General features: G+C 47.7%; 1 protein-coding gene across 1 annotated transcript in view; it reads right to left on the bottom strand.

Moving 5' to 3' along the window:
- LOC106594963 (E3 ubiquitin-protein ligase RBBP6) overlaps positions 1 to 19,987 on the bottom strand; it is a 96,589-nt gene extending 76,602 nt beyond the window's left edge. The window contains 4 exon segments of the mRNA XM_045716088.1: positions 2,788 to 2,832; positions 9,311 to 9,368; positions 16,198 to 16,297; positions 18,977 to 19,987. Of these exon segments, the coding sequence (XP_045572044.1) occupies positions 2,788 to 2,832; positions 9,311 to 9,368; positions 16,198 to 16,297; positions 18,977 to 19,142 (369 nt within the window). The 5' untranslated portion in view covers positions 19,143 to 19,987.
- Positions 19,988 to 20,319: the final 332 nt, after the last annotated feature.

Raw genomic sequence — 20,319 nt, 5'->3', positions numbered from 1 at the left:
ACATTCATACTCCACATTCCAGCTACCCAATCATCAAAACAGAATAATTTTAATAGCTCACTGTCATACAGCCTTTAACACCGTTAAAATGTAGTAATGTTGTGTTCTGATTTAACGAGAGAGAGAGAGAGAGAGAGAGAGAGAGAGAGAAGCAGGTCAGTGGTTCATACTACACTGTAGATCTCCGTCTTACTTCAGCAACAATATAATTTGAGGATAAAACAATAAATATATTGGAGGATAAATTACATCTGCTAAATGATAATATATATATATATTAAGTAAATCTCTTCAAAAAACACAGTGTGGTGACAAAGCATGGTGCAGTAGAGAGGATTTGGCAAGTTTAAAATGTTAAAAGTTGTTTACATGGCTTCAATAAGTTTGAAATCAAGATTGATAACAGGTATTGTTTTTAAATTAGTGTCCTAAGGGGGTGAAAGGTCATGGATGAGCAAAAAAATTTAAAATAAAACGTCGAGTCTTCATTTAGAGAGAAAAATGTTTAAAAAATGAAGAGAAAACTTCGTTCTTCAGGAATGTAATTGTGCTCCGGATACGTGTGTATGCGTGCGTGTACAAGTGTTCGGGAACGAGTGTGTGTGTGTGTGTGTGTAACGTGCGAGTGTTTGTGTACGAGGCGAGTGTAAGCAGCAGCAAGTGTACGTCCCCCTTTCAGACTAAAAGACAGAACAGAGACGTCTCTTTACACGACCAGGGACAACAAAACATCACATTAATATCACAACAATCCAGATCATTATAAAACCAGCAATGAATGTTTTAAAATAAAGTTAACATCGTCTTTTATAAATATTACTGTGTATATGTAATGTATATATTACATTATAAATATTACTGTATATATAATACATTATAAATATTACTGTATATAATGTATATAATACATTAAAAATATTACTGTATATAATGTATATATTACATTATAAATATTACTGTATATATAATACATTATAAATATTACTGTATATATTACATTATAAATATTACTGTATATATATAATGTATATAATACATTATAAATATTACTGTATATATATATATGTATATAATACATTATAAATATTACTGTATATATATAATGTATATAATACATTATAAATATTACTGTATATATAATACATTATAAATATTACTGTGTATATATATATATATAATTACATTATAAATATTACTGTATATATAATACATTATAAATATTACTGTATATATAATACATTATAAATATTACTGTATATATAATACATTATAAATATTACTGTATATATAATACATTATAAATATTACTGTATATATGTATATATTACATTATATATATTACTGTATATATGTATATATATTACATTATAAATATTACTGTATATTTGTAATGTGTATATATATATTACATTATAAATATTACTGTATATATATATATTATAAATATTACTGTATATATAATACATTATAAATATTACTGTATATATAATACATTATAAATATTACTGTATATATAATACATTATAAATATTACTGTATATATGTATATATTACATTATATATATTACTGTATATTTGTAATGTGTATATATATATATAACATTATAAATATTACTGTATGAATGACTAATATCCTGTTACAAATTAAAAAACGTAATTTAACCCCATTTAAACAGAGAAGGATGACATCTGTACATCTCCAGTATTGTTATTAAGGACGGTCCCGTTAAACCCTTCCTTAGATACTGTAAATATATATGACATAGCTAATAAACACCACACAGGCAATAAACACCACAGGAATATTTTAACTTTAAAAATAAACACACTGGACATAAAACCAACCCAGTCGGTCAATGTAACTCTTTAAAAACAGATTCACACTTAGTTTCAATCCAACTCAACTATTTTAAGGGAAGGGAAGAGGAGAGGAGGGAAGAGGAGAGAAGGGAAGAGGAGAGGAGGGAAGAGAAGAGGAGAGGAAGGGAAGAGGAGGGAAGGGAAGAGGAGAGAAGGGAAGAGGAGAGAAGGGAAGAGGAGAGGAAGGGAAGAGGAGAGGAGAGAAGGAAGAGGAGAGGAAGGGAAGAGGAGAGGAGAGAGAAGGAAGGAAGAGGAGAGAAGGGAAGAGGAGAGGGAAGGGAAGGGAAGAGGAGAGAAGGGAAGAGGAGAGAAGGGAAGAGGAGAGAAGGGAAGAGGAGAAAGGGAAGAGGAGAGGAGGGAAGAGGAGAGAGGAAGAGGAGAGGAGGGAAGAGGAGAGAAGGGAAGAGGAGAGGAAGGGAAGGGAAGAGGAGGGAAGGGGAAGAGGAGGAAGGGAAGAGGAGAGGAGGGAAGAGGAGAGGGGGAGGAAGGGAAGAGGAGAGGAGAGGAGGGAAGAGGAGAGGAGGGAAGAGGAAGAGGAGAGGAGGGAAGAGGAGAGAGGGAAGAGGAGGGAAGGAAGAGGAGGGAAGGGAAGAGGAGAGAAGGGAAGAGGAGAGGAGGGAAGGGAAGGAGGGAAGAGGAAGAGGAAGAGGAGAGGAGGGAAGAGGAGAGGAGGAAGAGGAGAGAAGGGAAGAGGAGGGAAGGGAAGAGGAGAGAAGGGAAGAGGAGGAAGGGAAGAGGAGGGAAGGGAAGAGGAGGGAAGGAAGAGGAGGGAAGGGAAGAGGAGGGAAGGGAAGAGGAGGGAAGGGAAGAGGAGAGAAGAGGAGGGAAGAGGACAGAAGAGGAGGGAAGAGGACAGAAGAGGAGGGAAGAGAAGAGGAGGGAAGGGAAGGGGAGAGAAGAGGAGGGAAGAGGGGAGATATAGTATACCTTTGAGAGTTGGGCCAGTGATATAGTTGCAGCATGATCATCAATCTGTTTGAATTAGAGACAAAAATCAGATTACTGCTCCATCACACACACACACACACACACACACACACGAGCTAGATATCTACTGTCAAAACAGTGTTGATGGCATTAAATAAATAAATCAGTTATAAAAACGCTGGAACAGACTGCCAGCTCAAACGGGCGTCCAACCCGCCTCCTACCGCCCAAACCTAGTGGTTAGAGTGGAGGGGCGGCAGGTAGCCTATTGGTTAGAGTGGAGGGACGGCAGGTAGCCTAGTGGTTAGAGTGGAGGGACGGCAGGTAGCCTAGTGGTTAGAGTGGAGGGACGGCAGGTAGTCTAGTGGTTAGAGTGGAGGGGCGGCAGGTAGTCTAGTGGTTAGAGTGGAGGGACGGCAGGTAGCCTAGTGGTTAGAGTGAAGGGACGGCAGGTAGCCTAGTGGTTAGAGTGGAGGGACGGCAGGTAGCCTAGTGGTTAGAGTGGAGGGACGGCAGGTAGCCTAGTGGTTAGAGTGGAGGGGCTGCAGGTAGCCTAGTGGTTAGAGTGGAGGGACGGCAGGTAGCCTAGTGGTTAGAGTGGAGGGACGGCAGGTAGCCTAGTGGTTAGAGTGGAGGGACGGCAGGTAGTCTAGTGGTTAGAGTGGAGGGACGGCAGGTAGCCTAGTGGTTAGAGTGGAGGGGCTGCAGGTAGCCTAGTGGTTAGAGTGGAGGGACGGCAGGTAGCCTAGTGGTTAGAGTGGAGGGACGGCAGGTAGCCTAGTGGTTAGAGTGGAGGGGGGGCAGGTAGCCTAGTGGTTAGAGTGGAGGGGCGGCAGGTAGCCTAGTGGTTAGAGTGGAGGGACGGCAGGTAGCCTAGTGGTTAGAGTGGAGGGACGGCAGGTAGCCTAGTGGTTAGAGTGGAGGGGCGGCAGGTAGCCTAGTGGTTAGAGTGGAGGGACGGCAGGTAGCCTAGTGGTTAGAGTGGAGGGGCGGCAGGTAGCCTAGTGGTTAGAGTGGAGGGACGGCAGGTAGCCTAGTGGTTAGAGTGGAGGGGGGCAGGTAGCCTAGTGGTTAGAGTGGAGGGGGGGCAGGTAGTCTAGTGGTTAGAGTGGAGGGGCTGCAGGGTCGCCTAGTGGTTAGAGTGGAGGGGCGGCAGGTAGCCTAGTGGTTAGAGTGGAGGGGCGGCAGGTAGCCTAGTGGTTAGAGTGGAGGGGCGGCAGGTAGCCTAGTGGTTAGAGTGGAGGGACGGCAGGTAGCCTAGTGGTTAGAGTGGAGGGCGGCAGGTAGCCTAGTGGTTAGAGTGGAGGGCGGCAGGTAGCCTAGTGGTTAGAGTGGAGGGCGTCAGGTAGCCTAGTGGTTAGAGTGGAGGGACGGCAGGTAGCCTAGTGGTTAGAGTGGAGGGGGGGCAGGTAGCCTAGTGGTTAGAGTGGAGGGGGGGCAGGTAGCCTAATGGTTAGAGTGGAGGGGGGGCAGGTAGCCTAATGGTTAGAGTGGAGGGCGGCAGGTAGCCTAGTGGTTAGAGTGGAGGGGCGGCAGGTAGCCTAGTGGTTAGAGTGGAGGGGCGGCAGGTAGCCTAGTGGTTAGAGTGGAGGGGCGGCAGGTAGCCTAGTGGTTAGAGTGGAGGGGCGGCAGGTAGCCTAGTGGTTAGAGTGGAGGGCGGCAGGTAGCCTAGTGGTTAGAGTGGAGGGACGGCAGGTAGCCTAGTGGTTAGAGTGGAGGGACGGCAGGTAGCCTAGTGGTTAGAGTGGAGGGACGGCAGGTAGCCTAGTGGTTAGAGTGGAGGGACGGCAGGTAGCCTAGTGGTTAGAGTGGAGGGACGACAGGAAGCCTAGTGGTTAGAGTGGAGGGGCGGCAGGTAGCCTAGTGGTTAGAGTGGAGGGACGGCAGGTAGCCTAGTGGTTAGAGTGGAGGGACGGCAGGTAGCCTAGTGGTTAGAGTGGAGGGGGGCAGGTAGCCTAGTGGTTAGAGTAGAGGGACGGCAGGTAGCCTAGTGGTTAGAGTGGAGGGGGGCAGGTAGCCTAGTGGTTAGAGTGGAGGGGCGGCAGGTAGCCTAGTGGTTAGAGTGGAGGGCGGCAGGTAGCCTAGTGGTTAGAGTGGAGGGCGGCAGGTAGCCTAGTGGTTAGAGTGGAGGGGCGGCAGGTAGCCTAGTGGTTAGAGTGGAGGGGCGGCAGGTAGCCTAGTGGTTAGAGTGGAGGGCGGCAGGTAGCCTAGTGGTTAGAGTGGAGGGCGGCAGGTAGCCTAGTGGTTAGAGTGGAGGGGCGGCAGGTAGCCTAGTGGTTAGAGTGGAGGGGCTGCAGGTAGCCTAGTGGTTAGAGTGGAGGGCGGCAGGTAGCCTAGTGGTTAGAGTGGAGGGCGGCAGGTAGCCTAGTGGTTAGAGTGGAGGGCGGCAGGTAGCCTAGTGGTTAGAGTGGAGGGCGGCAGGTAGCCTAGTGGTTAGAGTGGAGGGCGGCAGGTAGCCTAGTGGTTAGAGTGGAGGGGCGGCAGGTAGCCTAGTGGTTAGAGTGGAGGGACGGCAGCGTAGCCTAGTGGTTAGAGTGGAGGGACGGCAGGTAGCCTAGTGGTTAGAGTGGAGGGTCGGCAGCGTAGCCTAGTGGTTAGAGTGGAGGGGCGGCAGGTAGCCTAGTGGTTAGAGTGGAGGGGCGGCAGGTAGCCTAGTGGTTAGAGTGGAGGGCGGCAGGTAGCCTAGTGGTTAGAGTGGAGGGCGGCAGGTAGCCTAGTGGTTAGAGTGGAGGGGCGGCAGGTAGCCTAGTGGTTAGAGTGGAGGGGAGGCAGGTAGCCTAGTGGTTAGAGTGGAGGGACGGCAGGTAGCCTAGTGGTTAGAGTGGAGGGGCGGCAGGTAGCGTAGTGGTTAGAGTGGAGAGGCGGCAGGTAGCCTAGTGGTTAGACGGCAGGTAGCCTAGTGGTTAGAGTGGAGGGGCGGCAGGTAGCCTAGTGGTTAGAGTGGAGGGGCGGCAGGTAGCCTAGTGGTTAGAGTGGAGGGACGGCAGCGTAGCCTAGTGGTTAGAGTGGAGGGGCGGCAGGTAGCCTAGTGGTTAGAGTGGAGGGGCGGCAGGTAGCCTAGTGGTTAGAGTGGAGGGGCGGCAGGTAGCCTAGTGGTTAGAGTGGAGGGACGACAGGAAGCCTAGTGGTTAGAGTGGAGGGGCGGCAGGTAGCCTAGTGGTTAGAGTGGAGGGACGGCAGGTAGCCTAGTGGTTAGAGTGGAGGGACGGCAGGTAGCCTAGTGGTTAGAGTGGAGGGGGAGGCAGGTAGCCTAATGGTTAGAGTAGAGGGACGGCAGGTAGCCTAGTGGTTAGAGTGGAGGGGGGGCAGGTAGCCTAGTGGTTAGAGTGGAGGGGGGGCAGGTAGCCTAGTGGTTAGAGTGGAGGGGGGGCAGGTAGCCTAGTGGTTAGAGTGGAGGGCGGCAGGTAGCCTAGTGGTTAGAGTGGAGGGCGGCAGGTAGCCTAGTGGTTAGAGTGGAGGGCGGCAGGTAGCCTAGTGGTTAGAGTGGAGGGGCGGCAGGTAGCCTAGTGGTTAGAGTGGAGGGCGGCAGGTAGCCTAGTGGTTAGAGTGGAGGGCGGCAGGTAGCCTAGTGGTTAGAGTGGAGTGGCGGCAGGTAGCCTAGTGGTTAGAGTGGAGGGGCTGCAGGTAGCCTAGTGGTTAGAGTGGAGGGGCGGCAGGTAGCCTAGTGGTTAGAGTGGAGGGGCGGCAGGTAGCCTAGTGGTTAGAGTGGAGGGGCGGCAGGTAGCCTAGTGGTTAGAGTGGAGGGACGGCAGCGTAGCCTAGTGGTTAGAGTGGAGGGACGGCAGGTAGCCTAGTGGTTAGAGTGGAGGGTCGGCAGCGTAGCCTAGTGGTTAGAGTGGAGGGCGGCAGGTAGCCTAGTGGTTAGAGTGGAGGGCGGCAGGTAGCCTAGTGGTTAGAGTGGAGGGGCTGCAGGTAGCCTAGTGGTTAGAGTGGAGGGACGACAGGAAGCCTAGTGGTTAGAGTGGAGGGGCGGCAGGTAGCCTAGTGGTTAGAGTGGAGGGACGGCAGGTAGCCTAGTGGTTAGAGTGGAGGGACGGCAGGTAGCCTAGTGGTTAGAGTGGAGGGGGGGCAGGTAGCCTAATGGTTAGAGTAGAGGGACGGCAGGTAGCCTAGTGGTTAGAGTGGAGGGGGGGGCAGGTAGCCTAGTGGTTAGAGTGGAGGGGGGGGCAGGTAGCCTAGTGGTTAGAGTGGAGGGGGGGCAGGTAGCCTAGTGGTTAGAGTGGAGGGGCGGCAGGTAGCCTAGTGGTTAGAGTGGAGGGCGGCAGGTAGCCTAGTGGTTAGAGTGGAGGGGCGGCAGGTAGCCTAGTGGTTAGAGTGGAGGGGCGGCAGGTAGCCTAGTGGTTAGAGTGGAGGGGCGGCAGGTAGCCTAGTGGTTAGAGTGGAGGGGCGGCAGGTAGCCTAGTGGTTAGAGTGGAGTGGCGGCAGGTAGCCTAGTGGTTAGAGTGGAGGGGCTGCAGGTAGCCTAGTGGTTAGAGTGGAGGGCGGCAGGTAGCCTAGTGGTTAGAACGGCAGGTAGCCTAGTGGTTAGAGTGGAGGGGCGGCAGGTAGCCTAGTGGTTAGAGTGGAGGGGCGGCAGGTAGCCTAGTGGTTAGAGTGGAGGGGCGGCAGGTAGCCTAGTGGTTAGAGTGGAGGGGCGGCAGGTAGCCTAGTGGTTAGAGTGGAGGGACGGCAGCGTAGCCTAGTGGTTAGAGTGGAGGGACGGCAGGTAGCCTAGTGGTTAGAGTGGAGGGTCGGCAGCGTAGCCTAGTGGTTAGAGTGGAGGGCGGCAGGTAGCCTAGTGGTTAGAGTGGAGGGGCGGCAGGTAGCCTAGTGGTTAGAGTGGAGGGGCTGCAGGTAGCCTAGTGGTTAGAGTGGAGGGCGGCAGGTAGCCTAGTGGTTAGAGTGGAGGGGCGGCAGGTAGCCTAGTGGTTAGAGTGGAGGGGAGGCAGGTAGCCTAGTGGTTAGAGTGGAGGGATGGCAGGTAGCCTAGTGGTTAGAGTGGAGGGGCGGCAGGTAGCGTAGTGGTTAGAGTGGAGAGGCGGCAGGTAGCCTAGTGGTTAGACGGCAGGTAGCCTAGTGGTTAGAGTGGAGGGCGGCAGGTAGCCTAGTGGTTAGAGTGGAGGGCGGCAGGTAGCCTAGTGGTTAGAGTGGAGGGACGGCAGCGTAGCCTAGTGGTTAGAGTGGAGGGCGGCAGGTAGCCTAGTGGTTAGAGTGGAGGGGCGGCAGGTAGCCTAGTGGTTAGAGTGGAGGGGGCGGCAGGTAGCCTAGTGGTTAGAGTGGAGGGGCTGCAGGTAGCCTAGTGGTTAGAGTGGAGGGGGCGGCAGGTAGCCTAGTGGTTAGAGTGGAGGGGGCGGCAGGTAGCCTAGTGGTTAGAGTGGAGGGCGGCAGGTAGCCTAGGGGTTAGAGTGGAGGGGGAGGCAGGTAGCCTAGGGGTTAGAGTGGAGGGGGCGGCAGGTAGCCTAGTGGTTAGAGTGGAGGGGGCGGCAGGTAGCCTAGTGGTTAGAGTGGAGGGGGCGGCAGGTAGCCTAGGGGTTAGAGTGGAGGGGGGCGGCAGGTAGCCTAGGGGTTAGAGTGGAGGGGGCGGCAGGTAGCCTAGTGGTTAGAGTGGAGGGGCGGCAGGTAGCCTAGGGGTTAGAGTGGAGGGCGGCAGGTAGCCTAGGGGTTAGAGTGGAGGGGGGCGGCAGGTAGCCTAGGGGTTAGAGTGGAGGGGCTGCAGGTAGCCTAGTGGTTAGAGGGGAGGGACGGGCAGGTAGCCTAGTGGTTAGAGTGGAGGGACGGGCAGGTAGCCTAGTGGTTAGAGTGGAGGGACGGCAGGTAGCCTAGTGGTTAGAGTGGAGGGACGGCAGGTAGCCTAGTGGTTAGAGTGGAGGGACGGCAGGTAGCCTAGTGGTTAGAGTGGAGGGACGGCAGGTAGCCTAGTGGTTAGAGTGGAGGGGGGGCAGGTAGCCTAGTGGTTAGAGTGGAGGGGGGGCAGGTAGCCTAGTGGTTAGAGTGGAGGGGGGGGCAGGTAGCCTAGTGGTTAGAGCGGAGAGGGGGGGCAGGTAGCCTAGTGGTTAGAGTGGAGGGGGGGGCAGGTAGCCTAGTGGTTAGAGTGGAGGGGGGGCAGGTAGCCTAGTGGTTAGAGCGTTGGACTAGTAACCGAAAGGTTGCTGGATCAAATCCCCGAGCTGACATGGTAGAAATCTGTCGTTCTGCCACTGTTCCTAGGAAGTCATTGAAAATAAGAATTTGTTCTTAACTGACTTGCCCTAATTAAATAAAAGATCTAGCTTGTGTAGGTGTTAGCTAACATTCTGTGTGACTTGCTTTGTGAGAGGTGTGAGGGGGGAAATGGGTACACGTGCAGTGGTGTGTGTGTGTGTGTGAGTGAGAGAGAGGTGGGAGTGTGTGTGTGTGTGAGAGAGAGGTGGGAGTGTGTGTGTGAGAGAGGGAGGGAGGTGGGAGGGGGGAAATGGGTACACGTGCAGTGGTGTGTGTGTGTGTGTGTGTGTGTGTGTGTGTGTGTGTGTGTGTGTGTGTGTGTGTGTGTGTGTTTGTTACATACTTTGGAGGATCCAACGGGGTAGTTCTGAACGGGGAGGTTGTGTTCTGAAGAACGATCACTGGAACAGAGAGACACAGAGACAGACAGACAGAGACAGACAGAGACAGAGAGAGAGTTAAATTGATGTTTGTCATTCAGACGCTTTTCTCCAGACAGACACTTCCAAGTTTAAATATTCAGTCTAGAAAAAAAAGACAGGATTCAGAAACCATTAGGCTGCCGTGTGTGTGTGTGTGTGTGTGTGTGTGTGTGTGTGTGTGTGTTACAAACGATACGTCTGATAACAGTTAGTCCGTGTGTCTCAGAGTTATGACCTAGAAATCTAAGGCAGAGTAATATTCTACAGTCCCTGAGATGTCAGTCCATCTGTTTCAATCCCAGGACCTTCGATGGGCGGTTTGGTGGTGAGAGTCAAGGTTAAGTCAATTTAAGTCCTGTTTCCTCTCAGACCAGACCTGTCCCTACAGTCCTGTTTCCCTCAGACCAGACCAGACCTGTCCCTACAGTCCTGTTTCCCCCAGACCAGACCAGACCTGTCACTACAGTCCTGTTTCCCCTCAGACCAGACCAGACCTGTCACTACAGTCCTGTTTCCTCTCAGACCAGACCAGACCTGTCCCTACAGTCCTGTTTCCCTTCAGACCAGACCAGACCTGTCACTACAGTCCTGTTTCCCCTCGACCAGACCAGACCTGTCCCTACAGTCCTGTTTCCCCTCAGACCAGACCAGACCTGTCACTACAGTCCTGTTTCCCCTACCAGACCAGACCTGTCACTACAGTCCTGTTTCCCCTGCCAGACCAGACCAGTCCCTACAGTCCTGTTTCCCCCAGACAGACCAGACCTGTCCCTACAGTCCTGTTTCCCCTCAGACCAGACCTGTCCCTACAGTCCTGTTTCCCTCAGACCAGACCAGACCTGTCACTACAGTCCTGTTTCCCCTCAGACCAGACCAGACCTGTCCCTACAGTCCTGTTTCCCCCAGACCAGACCAGACCTGTCCCTACAGTCCTGTTTCCCCCAGACCAGACCTGTCCCTACAGTCCTGTTTCCCCCAGACCAGACCTGTCCCTACAGTCCTGTTTCCCTCAGACCAGACCTGACCTGTCCCTACAGTCCTGTTTCCCTCAGACCAGACCTGTCCCTACAGTCCTGTTTCCCTCAGACCAGACTCACCATACCCCCCCCTGCAGCAGGTGGCTGAGAGCAGAGCTGTGGTCCAACATCACTAATTTGAATATCTTATCTTAGACAATCTCAGTTCTCAGTCACACAAACAATCCAGAGCTCCTCACATAGAAACTAATCTCCATCAATGATCTGACTCACTGCTTCCATCATCAGGAAGTGCCATTAAAATATCACAATAATGACTAATATACTTTGACAAATATACAGGCGATTAAAAACAACAAAAAAACTCTTTCATGTGAGAAGTAGGCACTGGTCTGAAGCCCCCAAAAAAAGCAAGTAAATTCACATGAGCACCACAATGCCTTCTCCACCAAGGTTTTACAGCACCACAATGCCTTGTCCACCCATGCTCCACCAAGGTTTTACAGCACCACAATGCTTACTCCACCCATGCTCCACCAAGGTTTCCCCCAGCACCACAATGCCTTGTCCACCCATGCTCCACCAAGGTTTGACAGCACACAGCTTTGACCCGCTACACTAGCTTTGTTGGTCTATTATACTTCAAACTATGTGTAGGAAGGTTGCTTAGGATTCAAAAACCTTCTAAGAGTATGAATTAGGCTGATTTTGAGAAGGTGCTGCTGCTCCCACAATAATGGGATTTGTACAGTATACAAAATAAAGTATTGTGTAAATAAATACACACACACACACACACACACACACACACACACACTTGAAGTCAGAAGTTTACATACACCTTATCAAAATACTTTTAAACTCAGTTTCACAATTCCTGACATTTAATCCTAGTAAAAATTCCCTGTCTTTAAAATAAAGTGGTGATCCTAACTGACCTAAAGATGTGAAATGTCAGAATAATAGTAGAGAGAATTGATTTATTTCAGCTTTTATTTCTTTCATCATATTCCCAGTGGGTCAGAAGTTTACATACACTCAATTAGTATTTGGTAGCATTGCCTTTAAATTGTTTAACTTGGGTCAAACATTTCAGGTAGCCTTCCACAAGCTTCCCATAATAAGTTGGGTGAATTTTGGCCCATTCCTCCTGACAGAGCTGGTGTAACCGAGTCAGGTTTGTAGGCCTCCTTGCTTGCACACACTTTTTCAGTTCTGCCCACACATTTTCTATAGGGTTGAGGTCAGGGCATTGTGATGGCCACTCCAATACCTTGACTTTGTTGTCCTTAAGCCATTTTGCCATAACTTTGGACGTATGCTTGGGGTCATTGTCCATTTGGAAGACCCATTTGTGACCACGCTTTAACTTCCTGACTGATGTCTTGAGATGTTGCTTCAATAGATCCACATAATTTTCCTACCTCATGATGCCATCTATTTTGTGAAGTGCACCAGTCCCTCCTGCAGCAAAGCACCCCCACAACATGATGCTGCCACCCCCGTGCTTCACAGTTGGGATGGTGTTCTTCGGCTTGCAAGCCTCCCCCTTTTTCCTCCAAACATAACGATGGTCATTATGGCCAAACAGTTCAATTTTTGTTTCATCAGACCAGAGAACATTTCTCCAAAAAAGTACAATCTTTGTCCCCATGTGCAGTTGCAAACTGTAGTCTGGCTTTTTTATGGCGGTTTTGGAGCAGTGGCTTCTTCCTTGCTGAGTGACCTTTCAGGTTATGTCGATATAGGACTCGTTTTACTGCGGAAATAGATACTTTTGTATCGGTTTCCTGCAGCATCTTCACAAGGTCCTTTGCTGTTGTTCTGGGATCGATTTGCACTTTTCGCACCAAAGTACGTTGATCTCTAGGAGACAGAACGTGTCTCCTTCTTGAGTGATATGACGGCTCCGTGGTCCCATGGTGTTTATAATTGCGTACTATTGTTTACTAGTGTCCAGTCATTAGTTTTTGATGCAGTCATGTCAGTTTTCATTTTTACCCTTTTGCTTGTTTGTAACAATCGCAAAGACATTGGCAACTTCGTAAATCGTAGTCAACTAGGTTCTGAAGCGATCGGCGGTCACAGAGAGACAGATAAACATCTTGATTCTGTGTTTAAAACGGGGATCTTCTGTGTATAAAGTGACGTGGAAGAGCAAAAGTTCAACTTCAGTAAACGATGGTTTTTCCCGAAAACCGCTCTGAGATTTAACGATGCCCCTACGAAGGTAAAACCATGTAAGTATCCTCGAGATGCTTTTGGGAAATAAATTAGCTAAGACAAAACATATATTTTAAAAACATAATTTGAAGTGCAAATTACAATTTTCACAAGACACCTTGCAGGGGTAAAAATCCATGGAAATGTAAAGCATAAAATCTGTTTTAAATGAGAAGTAGGCATTGGTATGACGCCGATAAAGGAACTTCACTTGAGCATCACAATGCCTACCAATGTATTCCAGCACACAGCTTTGACCTACTGCAGTAGCTATGTTGGTCTATTGTACATCAAAAACAAAATGTGTATGCAAGTTGCTTAGAATTCAAAACCTTCTCAAAAAGCCTAATTCCTACTCTTCAGGTGAATAATGGACTTTATAGTGTCCTGCTATTAAAATGGAAATACAGAGCATTCGGAAAGTATTCAGACCCCTCGATTTTTTTCCACATTTTGTTACGTTACAGACTATTAAAACCTGTTAGGGCTAGGGGGCAGCATTTGCACGTCTGGATAAAAAAAATGTACCCGATTTAATCTGGTTACTAATCCTACCCAGTAACTAGAATATGCATATACTTATTATATATGGATAGAAAACATTCTAAAGTTTCTAAAACTGTTTGAATGGTGTCTGTGAGTATAACAGAACTCATTTGGCAGGCAAAACCCTGAGACATTTTCTGACAGGAAGTGGATACCTGATGTGTTGTATTACCTTTAAACCTATCCCATTGAAAAACACAGGGGCTGAGGAATATTTTGGCACTTCCTATTGCTTCCACTAGATGTCACCAGCCTTTACAAAGTGTTTTGAGTCTTCTGGAGGGAGATCTGACCGAACAAGAGCCATGGAACGATGATGTCCCATTAGACACCTGGCGCGCGAGTTCATGTTGGGTACCCTCGTTCCAATACGTTATAAAAGAGTATGCATTCGTCCACCTTGAATATTATTCATGTTCTGGTTAAAAAGGCCCTAATGATTTATGCTATACAACGTTTGACATGTTTGAACGAACGTAAATATATTTTTTCCCCTCGTTCATGACGAGAAGTCCGGCTGGCTTAGATCATGTGCTAACAAGACGGAGATTTTTGGACATAAATGATGAGCTTTTTTGAACAAAACTACATTCGTTATGGACCTGTGATACCTGGAAGTGACATCTGATGAAGAGAATCAAAGGTAATGGATTATTTACATAGTATTTTCGATTTTAGATCTTCCCAACATGACGTCTAGTCTGTATCGCAACGCCGTATTTTTCTGGGCGCAGTGCTCAGATTATTGCAAAGTGTGATTTCCCAGTAAGGTTATTTTTAAATCTGGCAAGTTGATTGCGTTCAAGAGATGTAAATCTATAATTCTTTAAATGACAATATAATATTTTACCAATGTTTTCTAATTTTAATTATTTAATTTGTGACGCTGACTTGACTGCCGGTTATTGGAGGGAAACGATTTCCTCAACATCAATGCCATAGTAAAATGCTGTTTTTGGATATAAATATGAACTTGATAGAACTAAAAATGCATGCATTGTCTAACATAATGTCCTAGGAGTGTCATCTGATGGAGATTGTAAAAGGTTAGTGCATCATTTTAGCTGGTTTTATGGTTTTGGTTACCCTGTCTTCGGATTGACAAAACATTACACACAACTCTTGTAAATGTACTGTCCTAACATACTCTAAATTTATGCTTTCAGCCGTAAAACCTTTTTGAAATCGTAAAACGTGGTTAGATTAAGGAGATGTTTATCTTTCAAAGGGTGTAAAATAGTTGTATGTTTGAAAAATTTGAATTTTGACATTTATTTGGATTCAAATTTGCCGCTCTTGAAATGCACCTGCTGTTGATGGAGTGCACCACGGGTGGTACGCTAGCGTCCCACCTAGCCCATAGAGGTTAATAAAATGGATTAAAATCTACACACAATACCCCATAATGACAAAGCAAAAACAGGTTTTAGACATTTTGGCAGAAGTATTAAAAATAAACCGGAAATAACTCATTTACATAAGTATTCAGACCCTTCACTCAGTACTTTGATGCTACAAGCTTGGCACAACTGTATTTGGGGAGTTTCTCCCATTCTTTTCTGTAGATCCTCTCCAGCTCTGTCAGGTTGGATGGGGAGTGTTGCTGCACGGCTATTTTCAGGTCTCTCCAGAGATGTTTGATCGGGTTCAAGTCCGGGCTCTGGCCGGGCCACTCAAGGACAGACTCCTGCGTTGTCTTGGTGCTTAGGGTCGTTGTCCTGTTGGAAGGTGAACCTTCACCCCAGTCTGAGGTCCTGAGCACTCTGATGCAGGTTTTCATCAAGGATCTCTTTGTACTTTGCTCCGTTCATCTTTGCCTCGATCCTGACTAGTCTCCCAGTCCCTGCTGATGAAAAACATCCCCACAGCATGATGCTGCCACCACCATGCTTCACCGTAGAGATGCTGCCAGGTTTCCTCCAGACGTAATGCTTGGCATTCAGGCCAAAGAGTTCAATCTTGGTTTCATCAGACCAGAGAATCTTGTTTCTCATGGTCAGAGTCCTTCAGGTGCCTTTTGGCAAACTCACAGCGGACTGTCATGTGCCTTTTACTGAGGAGTGGCTTCCGTCTGTCTGGCCAAACTACCATAAAGGCCTGATTGGTGGAGTGCTGTTGAGATGGGATAACCTTCCACAAGGACAACCATTTCCACAGAGGAACTCTGGAGCTCTGTCAGAGTGACCATCGGGTTCCTGGTCACCTCCCTGACAAAGGCACTTCGCCGCCGATTGCTCAATTTGCCTGGGCGGCAGACTCCAGGAAGAGTCTTGGTGGTTCCCAAACTTCTACCATTTCAGAATGATGGAGGCCACTGTGTTCTTGGGGATCTTCCATGCTGCAGAAATATTTTGCTACCCTTCCCCAGGATTGTGTCAAGGCAAAGATCTATCTCGGAGCTTTACGGACAATTCCTTCGACCTCAGGGCTTGGTTTTTGCTCTGACATGCACTGCCAACTGTGGGACCTTATATAGACAGGTGTGTGCCTTTTCCAAATCATGTCCAATCAATTGAATTTACCACAGGTGGACTCCAATCAAGTTGTAGAAACATCTCAAGGATGATCAATGGAAACAGGAAGCACCTGAGCTCAATTTCAAGTCTCATAGCAAAGGGTCAGAATAATTATGTAAATATTATTTTTAATACATTTGCAAATATTTCTAAATACCATTTTCGCTTTGTCATTATGGGGTAGATTGATGAAGGGAAAAAAATATTGAATACATTTTAGAATAAGGCTGTAACGTAAAAGAATGTGGAAAAAGGGGTCTAAATAGTTTCTGAATTGTTTTAATAAAAATCATATTTAACCTTTAATTTAACTAGGCAAGTCAGTTCAGAACAATTTCTTATTTACAATGAAGGCCTAGCCCGGGCCAAACCCGGACGACGCTGGGCCAATTGCACGCCACCTTATGGGACTCCCAATCACGGTCGGATGTGATACAGCCTGGAATCAAACCAGGAACTGTATTGACCCCTCTTGCACTGAGATGCAGCGACCTCAGACCGCTGCGCCACCCGGGAGCCCACAATGCAATGTGTATATGTACTTACATGTTATACGTCTTGCTTGTAGCCTTCACTCCGCCGATGGGTATTCTTCTGATGATGACAGAGGAGTTCTTGGATATCAGGGCCTCATCGTCTTTGTATTCTACAGATCAGAGACGAGGGAATTACTGGTCTGTCTGTTGATAGTAGTTCCCCGGGTGGTATCCCAGATATCTAGTTCCCCGGGTGGTATCCCACAGGTCTAGTTCCCCGGGTGGTATCCCACAGGTCTAGATGTCTAGTTCCCCGGGTGGTATCCCACAGGTCTAGATGTCTAGTTCCCCGGGTGGTATCCCACAGGTCTAGATGTCTAGTTCCCCGGGTGGTATCCCAGATATCTAGTTCCCCGGGTGGTATCCCACAGGTCTAGATGTCTAGTTCCCCGGGTGGTATCCCACAGGTCTAGATATCTAGTTCCCCGGGTGGTATCCCACAGGTCTAGATGTCTAGTTCCCCGGGTGGTATCCCACAGGTCTAGATGTCTAGTTCCCCGGGTGGTATCCCACAGGTCTAGATGTCTAGTTCCCCGGGTGGTATCCCACAGGTCTAGATGTCTAGTTCCCCGGGTGGTATCCCACAGGTCTAGATATCTAGTTCCCCGGGTGGTATCCCACAGGTCTAGATATCTAGTTCCCCGGGTGGTATCCCACAGGTCTAGATATCTAGTTCCCCGGGTGGTATCCCACAGGTCTAGATGTCTAGTTCCCCGGGTGGTATCCCACAGGTCTAGATATCTAGTTCCCCGGGTGGTATCCCACAGGTCTAGATATCTAGTTCCCCGGGTGGTATCCAAGATATCTAGTTCCCCGGGTGGTATCCCACAGGTCTAGATATCTAGTTCCCCGGGTGGTATCCCACAGGTCTAGATGTCTAGTTCCCCGGGTGGTATCCCACAGGTCTAGATATCTAGTTCCCGGGTGGTATCCCACATAGATATCTAGTTCCCCGGGTGGTATCCCACAGGTCTAGATGTCTAGTTCCCCGGGTGGTATCCCACAGGTCTAGATGTCTAGTTCCCCGGGTGGTATCCCACAGGTCTAGATATCTAGTTCCCCGGGTGGTATCCCACAGGTCTAGATATCTAGTTCCCCGGGTGGTATCCCACAGGTCTAGATGTCTAGTTCCCCGGGTGGTATCCCACAGGTCTAGATGTCTAGTTCCCCGGGTGGTATCCCACAGGTCTAGATATCTAGTTCCCCGGGTGGTATCCCACAGGTCTAGATGTCTAGTTCCCCGGGTGGTATCCCAGATATCTAGTTCCCCGGGTGGTATCCCACAGGTCTAGATATCTAGTTCCCCGGGTGGTATCCCACAGGTCTAGATGTCTAGTTCCCCGGGTGGTATCCCACAGGTCTAGATGTCTAGTTCCCCGGGTGGTATCCCACAGGTCTAGATGTCTAGTTCCCCGGGTGGTATCCCACAGGTCTAGATATCTAGTTCCCCGGGTGGTATCCCACAGGTCTAGATGTCTAGTTCCCCGGGTGGTATCCCACAGGTCTAGATGTCTAGTTCCCCGGGTACTATCCCACAGGTCTAGATATCTAGTTCCCCGGGTGGTATCCCAGATGTCTAGTTCCCCGGGTGGTATCCCACAGGTCTAGATGTCTAGTTCCCCGGGTGGTATCCCACAGGTCTAGATGTCTAGTTCCCCGGGTGGTATCCCAGATGTCTAGTTCCCTGGGTCCTATCCCAGATGTCTAGTTCCCCGGGTACTATCCTATATAGTTTGCTCATCCCAAATAGTTGACATACAAATATAAAAATCAACCATCTTATCTATTCAATTTACATATGACGTTTCACATCCATGATTGTCAGGAAGTTCTTTTAAAAGGAAAACTGGCCTCGACCCCCAAAGAGCAACCAGTTCACACTAGAAGGAAGAAACCTTAAGAGGGACCAGACTCCCTGGCTGTGCCGGCATGGTAGGGGACAGGCCTTACAAGCCAAACCACCTGGGCTGAAATTGAGGTTTTGTGGATGATGGAACCTTACAGGTAAGCTAACTAAAAAGTTATATAAAATTAAAAATCTCCCTTCAATGTAAACGGCTCAAACCCATTGACCCCTCAATAGACAGGGGCCCCCCTAGACCAGTAACCACAGTGGGTGTCTTGGCTGTCAAGACTTCTTCATTCTCAATGGATCCCGACAGTGCTTATTGATGCCTTTGGTTGACACTAGGTCACCTAACGTTAGATTTTCATCCAGGCCTTTATGTGCAGCTTCCCGAGGGTTTCAGCATCAGCAAACCCGCACGGGATAAAAAGCCCTGCACTTGAGCTATATAGCTCGTCAACCAACTTACTAGTTAGCTAAAGTTATAAAGCTAAGCTAAGCTAAGCTGTGATCAAGGTTGAAACAGTAGTCCTCGTTAGTCAAGTCAGAAAGTAGCTAGTTAGCAGCTAAACAGCAACAGGACACAAGTCAAACACACACACGTGTTTTTGTCTGATATAGTGATGGTGGATGATTGACTATAGTGTTAGAAAAACACCTAAACACGAAGAAGTCAGTAACATCACGTTACACATTTCATTAAAAAAAAGTTAATGTCTGATTTTAGGGGCTTGTCGTTACTGGACTAATTTGTTCTTAGCGACAAGCTAGCTAACATGCTAACGTGCTAAGCTAATAGCTAGTTAGCAAGCTACTAGTAGTTAGTTATAAATCACAACAGCTGATCGGCAGCTTTTAAAAACAGCCCAAGTAATTAACTAGTTAAGATACAAAAAAAAAAATGTTTACAAATGTTTTGTTAAACCATAAAACTACTTCTTACCTTCTTTAGTTTGTGCGTTGGTGATTTGTAGTCCGCAGTCGACAGCTTTGAGTCTCTCCCGACCCATAATCTGTCGTTTCAGATCGGATAAAGTGATGTTCACACCGTCGAAAGTGACCGTGTCGTAGTTGAGTTTAGATGAGAATTTATAATGAACACAAGACATGATGGAAACGAAAAAGGAACAAATGTTAACTAAAATGTCCCAGACACAAAACTGATCATATATAAAGGGAAGGAGGGTGATAAGCTGTCAAATGGAACAGAGCAAGTTAAGTGAAGTAGTTGAGTTGATGTCGTTTTAACGTTGGTATCCAACACGTCCAGGTGAAACAGCTGATGATTGTTGAGTCGTCAAGTCCCTTGTTTTTTACAGTTTTGGACCGTGGAAACTGGCCCAAAGCAACACACCACCTTCCACAAGCATGGTGGAAAATGTTCCCTTTCACCAGATACTTCAATACAGAAGATAAAACACAAAGGTGTCCGAAGCCAAGGTAGGAAACTAAGACTAGTAACAAGTAAACGTTACTTGCCTCCTTATTGTCCCCCTCAAAAACAAACCTAAAAAAATAAAATGCGGTCACGTAAGAGAATCAAGAGTTTGAAAATAAACAAGTGTAAACAAACAGAGCAAGCACGACGATATGTAGACCTAATTTATTCCCTGTGTAAAATAAAATAAAAAGGTAGTTAACTAGTTCATGCGAATTATGACAGCAAATAAAGAAAAGTCTGGCCTTCTCGTAAAAGCTAACAGTTAGCTTGCTGCTAGCTTTATAACAAAACAAAAAGCTCCCTAAAAAACGCTGACAACCCAAATAACATTAACCGGATACTACAACAAAAAACATTAATATTTCAGAAACAATATATATATATATATATAGTCATTACATTCCATGCAAATATCTAGGTAATGTTTTTATTCCTTTCCATTTTGAAGTTGCCAGAAATCACCAACTGTGTCGATTTCCACAGAGACCGAGGAGAGAGCTGTCATTTCACTCGGCCTTTCTGCGCAGGCGCGAATAGGAAGGGCCACGTTCAAGAACATCAGTCGCTTTGTTTTCTGCGCAGGCGCAAATAAGAAGGCCCACGTTCAAGAACATCAGTCGCTTTGTTTTCTGCGCAGGCTCAAAAAGGAAGGGCCACGTTCAAGAACATCAGTCGCTTTGTTTTCTGCGCAATCCAACACTTTTTCCCATGGAGAGGTGTGACAATATTCCATTTTACCACTGAGAAAGAAGAATTAGGTAAAAAGCTACTGAGAAAATTTTGGCCCGGTGGTATGAGACATTTGTGTAGATTTTGTGTAGCACAAGCGCTTGATATTGACAATT

The sequence above is a fragment of the Salmo salar genome, chromosome ssa03, assembly GCF_905237065.1.
Source record: "Salmo salar chromosome ssa03, Ssal_v3.1, whole genome shotgun sequence".
Lineage (NCBI taxonomy): Eukaryota > Metazoa > Chordata > Actinopteri > Salmoniformes > Salmonidae > Salmo > Salmo salar.
The sequence above is the reverse complement of the archived record's forward strand: the minus strand, read 5'-3'. Positions and strand labels throughout refer to the sequence as shown.